Here is a 13,186-nt window from a genome sequence, read left to right as displayed (position 1 = left end):
TGGTCTTATAGAAACAAGTGAACTGCACTTCCATTTCAGATATATAACATGGGCTTTAAATAAGGACAAGAATATGATTCAAACTAGAATTATGTATTTTAGACTTATCTCCATGCCACCATGACAGATATGAAAAGCATTGAGTAGCCTGCTTGAGTATGAATATATTAAGATTTTTCACTTTTTAATTAAAGCATCTCCTCTGTATGTATGAAGAATGCTCTTTTTAGAAGGATGAAACTTTTATGATTTTGAAACACTGCCACTGGATTAACTACAGAAACATCATTGGAATATAACATTCTCTACTGCAAATTGCAATTTTATTTTCAAACTAAAAGTGGAAGCATTTTGCTTGATTTACTAATCCTGAAGAGCTTATATCTAACTTCAGCTGTTAGCCTGGTTGCCCAGCAGGTCTGCTTCTGTGCACAGCATTCCTGCTTACAGCCAGGGTAAATACTCTTCTTTCCCTCCCCATGAGGGTCACTCATTTTTGAGCAGTTACAAAATAAACTGAATTACAAGAAATAGATGGAATTTTACAGACTTGCCATTCATAGTAATGTGGAAGTACATGTATTGACGTGTAGAAACCTTAGCCAGTGAAAACTGTGTTCTACGGCCAGATGTAAGGATTTACAAAAAGAAAGAAAAAAAATCTGCCTGATTCCAGCAGAATTGATGTGAAATAACAAGTATTGTTCCAATGTGGCTGTCACTGGAAGCTCAGTTTTTATAAATGTATGCAGTTTTGCATCAGTCTGGCTGTTAGGTTAACAAAGGATCGCATCCTGTTCTCAGCTACACTTCTCTGCTCTTTTCCCACTTTCTTTTCCTCACCAATTTGGAGGTTTGATCACTTCTAATTTGTGACATGATTAGAGTTTAATGTTTTCTGGTACCAAGGTTTTTGTCAGTTTGGAAGATCATCAGGGCATTTCTCATAATCAAGAAGAAAACAGATACGATAAATATTAGTTCCTACACTGATGTCTTTTAAAGACACCTGCATCTCATGAATACAAATGAATGTGCTATTAACCAATTTTTTGGGTTGTTATTTGATTTTTTTTTCTGATGGGAAAGTGGACTGATTCCATTTTTATTTATCTGGGGCAAGGAGGAGTAATTTTAGAGGAACTTTATGCTTTAAGGTAATTTCAACCCCAGTGCAACAGAGCATCAACTGAAATTAAAGCAGCAGCTTGAGAGCCTGATATTAAGCACACACTTACATTTATTGACAGCAAAACATATTCTCCAGAGTCTTAATTATTTACTGGCATTTGTAAGAGGATGTTGAAAGATTACCTTAACATTGTAATTTCAGACAAAGGGCGGCATCTTAATTTCGTAGTATTTTTGTCCACTGCATAAGAGACAATATTGCCATTTATTTTACTGGTATATTTCCAGGATGCCTTTTTTTGAAGCCATCATTCAAACAAATCTGTGCATTCTGTCCTCTATTGTTCATAGATTTATTTTTTTTATATAATTCCCTTCAAAATAGCTGTGGCAACATTCAGTAATTTCCAAGGTGAATTTTATCTTCAGATTTACCTGACAGTCACAAATAGTTGAAATAGAAGTTGGTAGAGACAATACATAAATACATTTGCTGTACCTTGGGAAAACTCAGACATGTCTCAACATGCATTTCCTGCAGTGTCTAGAATATTCTCATTTCCCAGCAGGAGTCCTCCAGAAAGTAAATTCCCTTGTGTTTGTTCCTTTAATAGAGCCAATGTTCTGATGAAGTACTGGGCCTTTCAAGGGAAATAAGAAATTTTGGACTAGAATCTAAAAGAATACCTATCTTCTGTTTGCAGTAGCCAAATTCTTGCAATAACATGTCATTTCAAAGATACTTCTTAAATATATTACCACATTGTTACTTAAAATAAACACTATAGCTGTCAGCTTGAGAAAATACATCTTTGTACTAGGTCTAGTATCACCAACCTAGTAATTGGGAAGACTTTAAACATATACCATGAAGGACTCACAGTTGAATTTGAATATTGATTTTGTACTGCCACTCGGTGCTCTTTTGTGAAAAATGCAGAGTGGTCCTGCTATTAATCTCCTGTAATTAAATATTCAAACTGCCTAAGAAATTCCTCTGCTACCTAATAAAAATTTATGAATAAAATGAATATTAAAGCAGTAATCCCCAAGAAATCAGATAGCACTGCAATTAGCAGTCAATTTGTTAGAGCATTAACCAACCATGAGTTTTCCTCCTGATGTTGGCTTTAAAATAGCCACTAGCCACTGCTGAACAAAATGGTGAAGCTTGGGATGAGCAAAATTGGAAAAGATTAGGGGAACCCTGTGACTTTAAAATATCAGATGTTTGTTGCTGTTTTGGTAATCTGGTTTTCTAGAGGATTTTGTAACCCAAACCTGCAGAACAGTTTAAATGCCATACATGTGCTTATTTTGTCTCTATTTTCTTCCCTCCCCTCCCTTTAGGAATTGTGCACAAAGGAAATGGGGAAAACATGTTCATTTCCCAGCAGCCTCCAGTCATCTCCACTGTGATGGGCAATGGGCACCAGAGGAGTGTCTCTTGCTCCAACTGCAATGGGCTTGCCCTCAACAGCAAACTCTTTGCCCCAGTTGCACTTGCTTCTGGGCCTGATGGAAGTGTCTATATTGGGGATTTCAATTATGTCAGACGGATCTTCCCCTCTGGAAATTCCATTGGTATATTAGAATTAAGGTAAAAAAATAATTGGCTTTCTCTGATCAGTGTGCATAATCCTGGCTGTGATATGCCTGTGAAAACTTGGGTGAGCTTTTATGCCATGGGACTTGATGAAATAGCCACATGTGGTTGCTTTGTGGCCATGTGTGTCATCAACTATCAAACCAACTTACCAGAAAACTTACACCTACTTGGAGTTATCAGTTAAATAGTATGTTTTAAGTGGCCTGTAGAACAGGTCTTGCATAATGAATTTCTGCAAATTGCAGAATTAATAAAGCTGTGAGGTTTTCCATGCATTTTCTCCAATAGTTAAAGTATACCATGATGTGTATTTTTGGAGAAAGCTGCATAATTCCACAGCAAACATGCAGAGTATCATGTCAGGTCTGGGCCTATAGACTTAACATGTTTACAATGAATGCAGTTAATCCTCTCATGAGCAGAGGATGGGGCTCAGTTTAAGCAGGCAGGAGCAAACCTGGCATCACAGCCATGCCAGAGGCTGAGCCTGGGCTGCTCTTAATGACTCCCCTGTAATTATCACCTCAGCTTCCCTTTCCCTTTGAGGCACACAGGGGAAGGCAGGAAATATTTTGGACATTAATATATGAAATTGCTCTTTTTTAACATCCACCTAGCTAACATTGCTGGTGAAGATTCTGTGTGCTGATTGTTCAGAATTAACTTGGCAATGTGTGGGCAGGGCAAAGGAAACATTTTGAGAGAAAGAAATATCAAGTAAGAGGATAAACAGTATTTTGTTAGTGGGATACAGGGCTGTGAGCAGTCAGGCAAAGAGCACAGTTCTGTCAGGGACTAACATTCCTTGTCTTTTTCTTTCCTTTTAAACCTGATCTGCCTTTCCAGGAATAGAGACACAAGACACAGGTAAGTAAAATGTAATAACTGGTATGTAAACCATGTTCGAGGAGACAGTCTTACAAAAGTCCTTTTAAAAGTCAGCATATAGAGAAACACTCTGAATTTAATAAATAGAAATGGTAATAAATACAAATGTTAATTAAATTCACCTTTCTTTATAGTTCAGAAAGTTTGATTTATTCTCATTAAAGGAGTAAAGTTTCCCTCTAAAAATCAGTTTCCTGATCACCAAGAAGAGATGGAGAGGTTTAAACCTGAACACTGAGAGTACATTTCATAGCTGTCATACCCATTTCACATGGTGTTTGACTGATCATAGATATAGCCATCCTAGGAAACAAGAGCTTTAGCTCCTAAAAACATAGTTTAAAACTACAGAAACACACTGTACTTTAGTGTTCTGTGCTTCAGAGGTTCTGGGGTACCATGAGCTTTAAAACCTGCCAGTTACAGAGTGCACAGCAGAGCCCAGAACTGAAGCTGCTGTGTCAAAGCTCAGTCCTTGCTGCTCCAGTTAAAGACAAAGCAAGTGGCTTTCTCCCCTTCCAGCTGGCATTTTAGCATTGCAATTTAGGGATTTCTTTAAAGGAATGAACATTGCACATTCGGCTTCTGCGACAGACGGTGAGGGAGTTGGTTCCAACAGTCCAGCTGCAGAAGTGATGTTGCATGCTAGAAAGAGGCAGCAAGGCACTCTGTCTCCTTAGAAATAAACTTTTTAGCATTCCAGTACTTAAATGAGATAAATAAACCAGCACTAGTACAGTATGAAACAGTAACTGCATGGCATAGTAGGGAGCAGAGTGTGGACTGAGCTGTGTTTACAGCATGAGAGTATTGGTTGGAATTGCTCACTTTAGCCACAGGACTGCTATTGAATACTGTAAATTATTTACCAGATTATGTCACATCTCATATATTTTACAATTAAAACTTAAAAAGGAAGAATAATTCCTAGCTGGTAAGTGCAAAGTTCCATTTTTTAACTGAAGGGTTGTTTCCACTTGCTTTAAACTGACCAGTATGTTTGTAAACTAAATTTCTCTATAATGCATTCAAAGCATAAAGCAGCTTTTGCATTTAGAGGTTTCTTTCATAAAGTAGATTTTTTTTCTTTTTAATACCTGATTACTAGTACTTGTTTCTTAAGATGAGCTTCAACCTTAATTAATTACGACAATATCAAGTACTCCAGCCCTATTAATTACAATAATAATGTCTCTGTCACTGTTCTGTCCAAGCGAATTTTATAGAAAATAAGAGGAAATCACTTGAAGTTAATGTAGTCTTTGAGGTCATAGGGGAGTACTCAACAATCCCACTGTGTGCCATTCTCTTGAGGCTGTAAAGGATATAGTCATGGTGGAAATTTATAGAATGCTCAAAGAAACATGTAGAAGCAGCAGGTAAAAGATGACTCCTGACAGTCCAGACAGGAAAAGGCTTCAAAATCCAGTTCCTCTACATAACTTTTAGCCTCCAAAAGAGTTCTTTTTACCATGTAAAAAAGACAATACTGTGTAAAAAGGGAGAGTTTGGCAACCAGTAAACAGAAAATACCACTGATCTTATTTTTGGGGTTTCCAAACACCTTATCCCATTTGTTTTTCTTGTCATCATGATTTTATTAAGCTATAGCGAAGCTGTTTAACTAGTAAAAATTGAAACTAAACCTGGAGAAAAGTACAGAGAAAAATTTAGTACAGAACAGTACTGCAAAGTTTAATTTTAAATCCTATTCTACTTCATATAGTTTTCAAAAGGTTAATTTAAATCAACTCAGATTTATATCTGATTACAATCTTCTGCAAAAATAGAAAGTTTTTTTATTTGTGTTCCATTTTTTACTATATTCTGTAAGCATTTCAGTATGCAAGGCTTTAAGCATAAACATGAAGGGTTTTCTAACAGCTGGTCTATTAAATCTAACGACAAGGATGACAGAAAATGTGTCTACAAGGAGAATATAGAGTGACCCCTGGTTCTCTGCACTTTCTGCATACTGAACAACATGTTTATTTAAAGTCTAGAATTCTCCTTGCAACTTTTTTCATAGAAATGTTTTATTTAAAAGTCATAATTTGGCTGGCCAGTGACTCCTGACCTCAATCCAGAGAGCAAAAATGATTCTTGATATTTTCAACAAACAAATTTTATAGTGGTGATACCTTGGCATTAATTGCTTTTAGCTCATCCTCTTACTCATCTTTCATCATACCACTGCCCTCTCATTCCCTGTGGTTCCTAGGACTGGGTTTCACATCTGTTCCCCAGCTCTGGGAACATCACTGAGCATTGTCAAACCCACCACAAACAGGACTGGCGCAGGTGAGAAGAGGAACTCACTTCACAACTTTGTTGCAGCAGGCCTAAGTGTTAGTTAATTGTACCAATATTAATAAAATATCTCCTGAAAAAATAAGAAGGGGGGGATATTTTTTGCAATTTCTTTAATCTAACTGGGCATATAGAACCCAGCCACTTTCCAGAAATCTCCTCCTTCCCCTTAGAGGAACACAGTAGTTGTTAAAAATATTTTCTGAGCACCTGAACTCTCAGTCTGTGCCTCTCTCCCACCATTTCAGTAACCAGCTGTGTGATTTAAAGGCTCTCTGTCTGGATTTTTAGTTAGGCCCCACTGCAGGCTCAGCAGGCTCAGGACACTAGCATGGTGTGCCATGTGCTTAAAAAATTTCTTCTAACTGGAAATTAACTTTGCACTGAAAAAGAAACTTAGTCTTGCTAGATAATAAGATGCAGCTCGACTTTCAGATTAGAATTTATGATCCCCACCATTTAATTAACATATGTAAATATTTTTAAATAACATTTTATAATCTCAATAAGGCAGTGACAGTGGATGAATTATGGCACATTAATTCATCCCTGGTTGCACTGACAGTGCTTGGCCTTCTGCCTTGCTCCTGACAATGGAGTCTGCATGAATTAAGGCACCATATTTCACACCTTCATATTTCCTTAGGTTTAGAAACAGATAAAATTAACCAAGAGTGGGTATTTGGGCCATCCAGAACAGCCTGTGATTCACTTTGCTGCAACTCATAGATTTGTTTTGAGTGCCAAGAGTACTAGAAAGTATCAGATATAGAAAAATGATCTTGCTTTTGATAGTAATAATTACAGCTAAGCTGAATTCACTCCATTTGGCTTTATCCTGAGTGGTTTGGTACTGATGGGCAGATGGGCAGACCAACTGCCCAGTACCAGTCTCTGCCCCAGCTCCTGACCCAAAACTCACTGGTCAGGCTCTGTAGCCGGATGCTGGTGGTGTTTTGAGCTGCTCTCACTTACACCTCTGAGCTGATGTCTTCAGATAAGTAGAGTACAATTGTTGTGCTGCTACAGAGACTTACAAGAAAAAAAAAAGTTGACTTTGATGCTCTTCTCTTCTGTTTCAGTACAAGTCCTGCACATAAATATTACTTGGCTGTTGATCCAGTGTCAGAATCCCTTTACTTATCAGATACCAACACCAGAAAAGTCTACAAAGCAAAGTCTCTCACTGAAACAAAGGATCTGGCCAAAAATGCAGATGTGGTGGCAGGAACAGGTGATCAGTGCCTTCCTTTTGACCAGAGTCACTGTGGGGATGGTGGAAAAGCGTCCGAGGCCTCTCTCAACAGCCCAAGAGGTAAGAAGAGTCTGTGTCTGGGGTACTTGCATTTCCTGTCATTATTTAGGAACTGGGATGCAACTGGATGTACAAAAATGTGTCTGTGGCAATGATTTAACCAACTATTGAGCCAAATCACTTCTTGAAGCTTACTCATGTCTGCCATACAGCCCGTCCTTTATGAGAGATCAGCATGGGCAGCAGGCTCCAGCTAGAATCCTCTGATTACTCTTCCCTCTATGATAACACTCCTCTTTCATTACCATTCAATTGCAAGGTGGCAACATTTAATTATATGTAACTCTTAAGCAAATTATATGGTTTCAAAGTCCATTTTTTAGATGTTATGCATCAGGTGAGTCTTGTAATGTTAACAGAGCTTACTCATACACAGTAAGTCAGGGCTGTTCAAATCAGCAAACAAAATCGAGTTTATTTGGAACGCTAGTTTGTCCTTTCTTATTAACACGCTGTGCAAAAGATGAGCATCTCCCCTGCTGCACATGAAATAAGCATTTTACTGCAGCCTCCCTGTCAGAGTACATCCAGTATTGTCATAGGCAAAATGCATGTGAAGCCTCGAATCCCCACCAAAGCCACAATTAATCCCCTTGCAGTGTGCACTAGAACTGTGATAAAGTCTCTGGATTTGGTGCTCTAAAGCAGCTGATCACCCTCAGCTCCCACTGAAATCCCTGGAACAAAGGGTACTCAGCAGCTCCCAAGGCAGAGCCCTGCGTGGGCTGAGCTGTGCTTCCCCCGCGCCTGCTCACAGCTGGCTCCAAGGAAGGGCTTTGATTCTTTTTCCTCAGCTAATAAAGGAAGGCTGTACATCAGTAGGAAATGAGAATGTACATCCAGGCAGAAATACCTCTAAGACAAGCAAATAATCCTGGTTTAAGGTTTAGCAAGAGACACATTGTAATTATAGAGTGACTTTACTGTGTCTTTAATGACAGAAGGTAAGTGTGAGGTAAGTACAAATAAATGTTAATCTCAGGAAGCTAATTAAGGTAATGAATCACTTCTAAAAATAGTAGAAAACAAAGGTTTTCAGATCCTTTATCAGGAAGGTGTGATTCTGTGAAAGTGATCAATGCTTTATTTCTGATTACAATTGATGATATCCAATTACAATACAATCAGTTGCTCCATTTTTTTTTTCTTAGTGGGGAAATACGTTGATGAAAATGTTGTGATACACTGTTTACTTTAAAGATACCCATACCTACTTCCTTAATAGAAGGTTCTTGTAATAAAGAAATGAGGAGGAATAAAAACACAAGTCAGGTGTTCTTGGGCAGCTAGCAATTACTAAAAAGAAATTGTGAGCAGACTCTTCGGTTGGCAAATTCAGACAATGACTCCCAGATGCTTTAATTTTATGCATCTCCTCTAAATAACATCAGATTGAAATGATCCAATTTGTTAGGTTTTTATTTTAATCTTGAGTAAGTCTGGACAGCCACATGCCCTCTTAGTGCAGGCCCTAAAAAAATTCAGCATCAGCTCGTGGTCCCCAGCAGTGGAATCAGTGTAGCACTGTAACAGCCAAGTAGCTACAGGTCCTTGTTTTCCCCTGAACTGTAAGAGTGTGAATAACCCTGGAAAGTAGAAGGAAGTGTTTGCCTGGTACCCATAGATCCTTATTAAGAAACAGAGAAGTCTCCCATACTTTACAGTTTTAGAGATTCTTTTTGATCACTTATTTTGCTTGTTCTTGAAATATTTGTCAAGTCAGAAGATGTCATTTTTCTATTGAAATTACATTCAAACAGTGTAAAGAAAACTGTTTTCTGTAGGAAGCAGGAAATTTTGACAAAAACTACTTAACTATGTTTAAAAATCCTTGGACACACAGACACACAGTCTTAGATAGCATTTGACCACAGAAATAAATGAATTGTTTCTGGTTTTATACCTCTGAGATTTTTACAGTGCAACGATAGGTCCCAGACAGACTAATTGCCAAGTTATTAAATCTAATAGCTTGCATTATTCAATAAATAATTTGTATTTATTTCTTAAGCTGATACATGAATATTGCTAGCTTTTTTACTTTGCTTGCCTTCTTTTCTTTTGTCCTGAGTATTCGTTTTCCCATGATAAAAGAAAAATTATTTTCCCCTTTGCTTGATAGAAAGATAGTATGTGAAAAAGGACTCCATTTAGTGGTTGTTTGACCTTGGTTAGTTATATCTTAAAAGATGGACTCTAATTTTTGCTACTAGCTGCTTGTATAAGCATATAAGGGGTTATCTAGAGTATAAGGGGTTATCTATTTATCTCTTTTTCCATTTGCAAAATTGTTATGAAATACTTACTGTGTAACACATTTGAAACTTAATCCTGTTTGGTAACATCCTCAAAGCTATGTTAATAGGTGGAAATTCAAATTCTCTTTCTTACTTACTTTTCTGGATGAAAGTTGCTTTGAAAAGTACTTTTAACTTTTCTGAACTCATACCCATTTTTCATGCAGGGAGGTTTGGAAGAGTCCTACATTGCTATTTCATTATTTCTTTCCTCAATGTTTATTTTCTCATTATCTTTATTTGGTAAGACTGCCTTTGCCTAGTGACCAGAAATTAAATGCCAGACAGGAAAATATTGTGAAGTAACACTAATCAATTCTGATTTCATCTTTCCACAACTTTCATTTTACAGGTAGCAAACACATGTAGCTTTGTTCAGTGTGCTCCCAATTCTCTGTGAAGGACTGGAGATGGGGCTTAGTGAAAATTAATCTTACACTATTGTATGTTGAGCTGACTTTGAAAGATGCTTTTAAACATGCATGGCTGATGTAGTTGAATTTTGAACTTCAATATATTATTTTTACTGCAACTTTCTTTAATTCTGTAGAGATCTCAGACTAATGAGTCATGTAATAGATGACCAAGTACTTAAGCAGAATGTGAAATGATACAAGGTGGGGACATAAAATAAGATCTGTGACAAGCTGAACACATTTATTACACAAGAAGATATTGAAAATGAAGAAGTAACTACACAAGATATTAATCATTGACTGAATTCCAATCACTTGAACTTTACCAAGTAACAGATTTTAATTTTGGGGTGGGGAATTCTGTTTGGTGGGTTTGGAGATTTTTTTAATAGAAATAATTTATGGCACATCTAGTTGCCAGCACTATCTTTTAAACAATCTGATTAGTATTTATGATAAGGTACTTGAGGATCATGTTCTGATTTTAACTGGATTAGTCATCAAGTATTGGAGCAGTGAGAAGCACTAAAATGAGTGGAAATACTTGGGACTTGTGCAAAGCCAATGCTTGAATCAACACCATTAAACACTTACCTACCCTGCCCTTCTGAAATCAGTGGGCTTTAGACCTGTAAATAGATTTGACTTTCTAAGCATAATTGACAGAGGCAGTGAGAGTTTGAGGCAATCAGGTTACCACATTCTTGCTGAGCTCCAGGGTCTGCCAGGCAGCAGGGTGAGAAAAGTGTCCATTAACATCTGATTTCAGTGCCTTGTGTCTGTGAGCAGCACTCACCCAGGACAGCTCTGCTGGAATGCAAGCTCTGTAACTTCTGCAAAAAGAGTAGGTGCCTCCAATGATGCCACCCTAACATCAGGGTGATTTACACCTTTTGGAAACCCAAGAACTAAATTTAAAGATGTAAACATTTAAGGTCCTGCAGTGTCTGCTTTTTGATTCCTGGGTTCAGCCCAGTGTCTAGACCTAGGTGCACACACTGTCTGTGCAAGCCATGCCAGTGCCTCGAGGAATTCAACTGCACACTGAGTACAAAGTACTGGGATGCACTGCAGTGACCCCACTGCAGGTGCAGTGACCTCAAAGAAAGCACCAGGGGAATGGAGAAGGTTGGAGTAAGTTCTTAATCCAATGCACAAAAATACCTTATCCACAGCTGTAGCAAAGAACTTTTTCACTCAGACCAATGGCCATGAGATAAAAACACAAATGAAGCATAATTTAATAATCAGATCTGCAGTGTAGTTTTATCTAGTTTGCTTGCAATTACTAAGGAAATATTGCTTTAAGAAATCGTGGTTTTGAAGATGTGTTCATCCTAGTAGCATGCATCCTGAAATAATCAGTCTTGTTGCTCCTCATTCTGAGCAGCACATTCTAAAGGCAATAAAGTTGTAAGAGCTGTTCATACTAAACCTTTGCTCTTGTCAAGTGTCAGTAGCCCATTTAGGATTGCTCCTGTTCAGCTGGAAGATTCCTTTTACTTTCAGTAGGATGCACAACCAAATTCCTATTACAGCCTTTTGTGACAACAGACACACTTGCCAAAGGTAATGATTAATGCTATTTTTCCAACAATCTTTGCTATTCTGTAAATTCCTAAGGCTTTTTTAACCTTTCCATAGAAGTCAAAAAGGAAAGTAGAATGGGGTTAGATTTTTCATTAGCAGTATATAAAGTTAGAAATAGACAAGCCAAAGTAATTTTCAGCCTCAAGTCATTGTTATATATGCATCATAAAATCAGCAAAAAACCACCAATCACATGCAACTTTTTATTCATTTAAATTTATTCTTTATTTTTCTTTTCAGTGGCCTTAGCCACCTATGATTTCCAAATGATAGGAAACTTGTAGAACACTGTAAACTTTTTTGGATAGCAGGTTTTTTCCTAAATTTCATCCAACATTCATCTGAATTCATAAATCATTCACTTTTCTATTCACCCATGTCAGCAGGATGACCCCAGTCATCATGTCTCAGGCTGGAAGCTGAACATTTTCATTCACAGTCAGTAGTTAAAAACGCTGTTTGCTCCAAGTCTGCTGATCTGCCTCTAAAGAGAACAGCACTCAAGTGCAAGTCCTGAAGTCGTGTTCCAACTGACAAAGAACTACTGAATATTTTGCAGCTAGTGCTGAGACAGTAAGGAAGTAAAGATGACAAAGATCACAAGGCAACAGACTGCAAATCACTTGAATCATATTTTGAGTGGTGTATTATGGTAACCTATAAATAACTAATTGCATAAAATTGCTTTAGTTCCTGGATGGCAGCTTTAATTAAAAGCAGCGAAGACATTTAGAAGTTTAGAAATGGATGGCATGCAATTTGCCCTTTTAGCACCATAAAATGGTAATTAACCAATTTGATTCACTTCTTCCTATTAAAAGTTTTATGAGAATCGCAAGTTCCTTCTAAATACAGTTGTTCTTCAGCAGAAGGTGGCATTCTCTTTTATCCATCCTCGCCAGTAGCTGTAGATGTTGTTTTAAAAATTCTTCAGAAGTTTAATTAGAAGTTTTCAATATAGAATGCTCATTTGTAACTTTTCAGCTGAGCAAAAAGTGTAAAGTAGAATTTCAAGAGGTGGGCAGCATACAGTTCTAGCTGCCCTTTATTGAGATGTTTGAAAAGGATTTGTTCCCAAAAAAAGCTTCTCTGTGAATGCAAGTGTGGGATATGACACAGGGGAAAAAAGAAAATATCTTAATAGGGTATTTACTATATTACTTTTAATCCATATTTTTAGCACTATAAGGGTAACTCCTGAAATTCTAAAATTTCTAGACTGAATGATCATATGTATTTTGAATTTATACCTATGATAACTACACAAAAAGCAATCAGTTTGCTTTCTGAGTGCTATTTGCATTTATAGTGGTGTATGTATGTGCCCAAAGGCAGAGCTGTCAAGGGAAGCAACCCTTTAACCAAAACCACTCTGGAGAGCAAATAACAGGAGACATTATAGTGATCCTTCTGTGTTTATCATGGGTGTACCCAGCCCCTGTACTAATTATTGTTTGTTGGACAAAACAGATATAAAAAGGAAAACTTTCTGCATAGTCTTCTAGTAATAATACTTAGTCACCACATTTGACAGCATTACTGGCAGTTAATTTTTAATGTTAGTTAACAGAATTCAAATGGTACTGATTAAAAGACCTCTGAGTGTTATAAATATTGCTCCAAAATGTCT

At 37.3% G+C, this 13,186-nt stretch overlaps 1 protein-coding gene across 1 annotated transcript in view; it reads left to right on the top strand.

The window, feature by feature from the left end:
- TENM1 (teneurin transmembrane protein 1) overlaps positions 1–13,186 on the top strand; it is a 306,681-nt gene that overhangs the window by 241,710 nt on the left and 51,785 nt on the right. The window contains exons 20-22 of the mRNA XM_059482796.1: positions 2,482–2,731; positions 3,587–3,607; positions 7,021–7,253. Coding sequence (XP_059338779.1) covers positions 2,482–2,731; positions 3,587–3,607; positions 7,021–7,253 — 504 coding nt within the window. The remainder of the gene's footprint in view (positions 1–2,481; positions 2,732–3,586; positions 3,608–7,020; positions 7,254–13,186) is intronic.

Source organism: Ammospiza nelsoni, chromosome 15 (assembly GCF_027579445.1).
Source record: "Ammospiza nelsoni isolate bAmmNel1 chromosome 15, bAmmNel1.pri, whole genome shotgun sequence".
In the NCBI taxonomy this organism is placed as follows: Eukaryota; Metazoa; Chordata; class Aves; order Passeriformes; family Passerellidae; genus Ammospiza; species Ammospiza nelsoni.
This window is presented reverse-complemented; position numbering and strand designations above follow the sequence as displayed.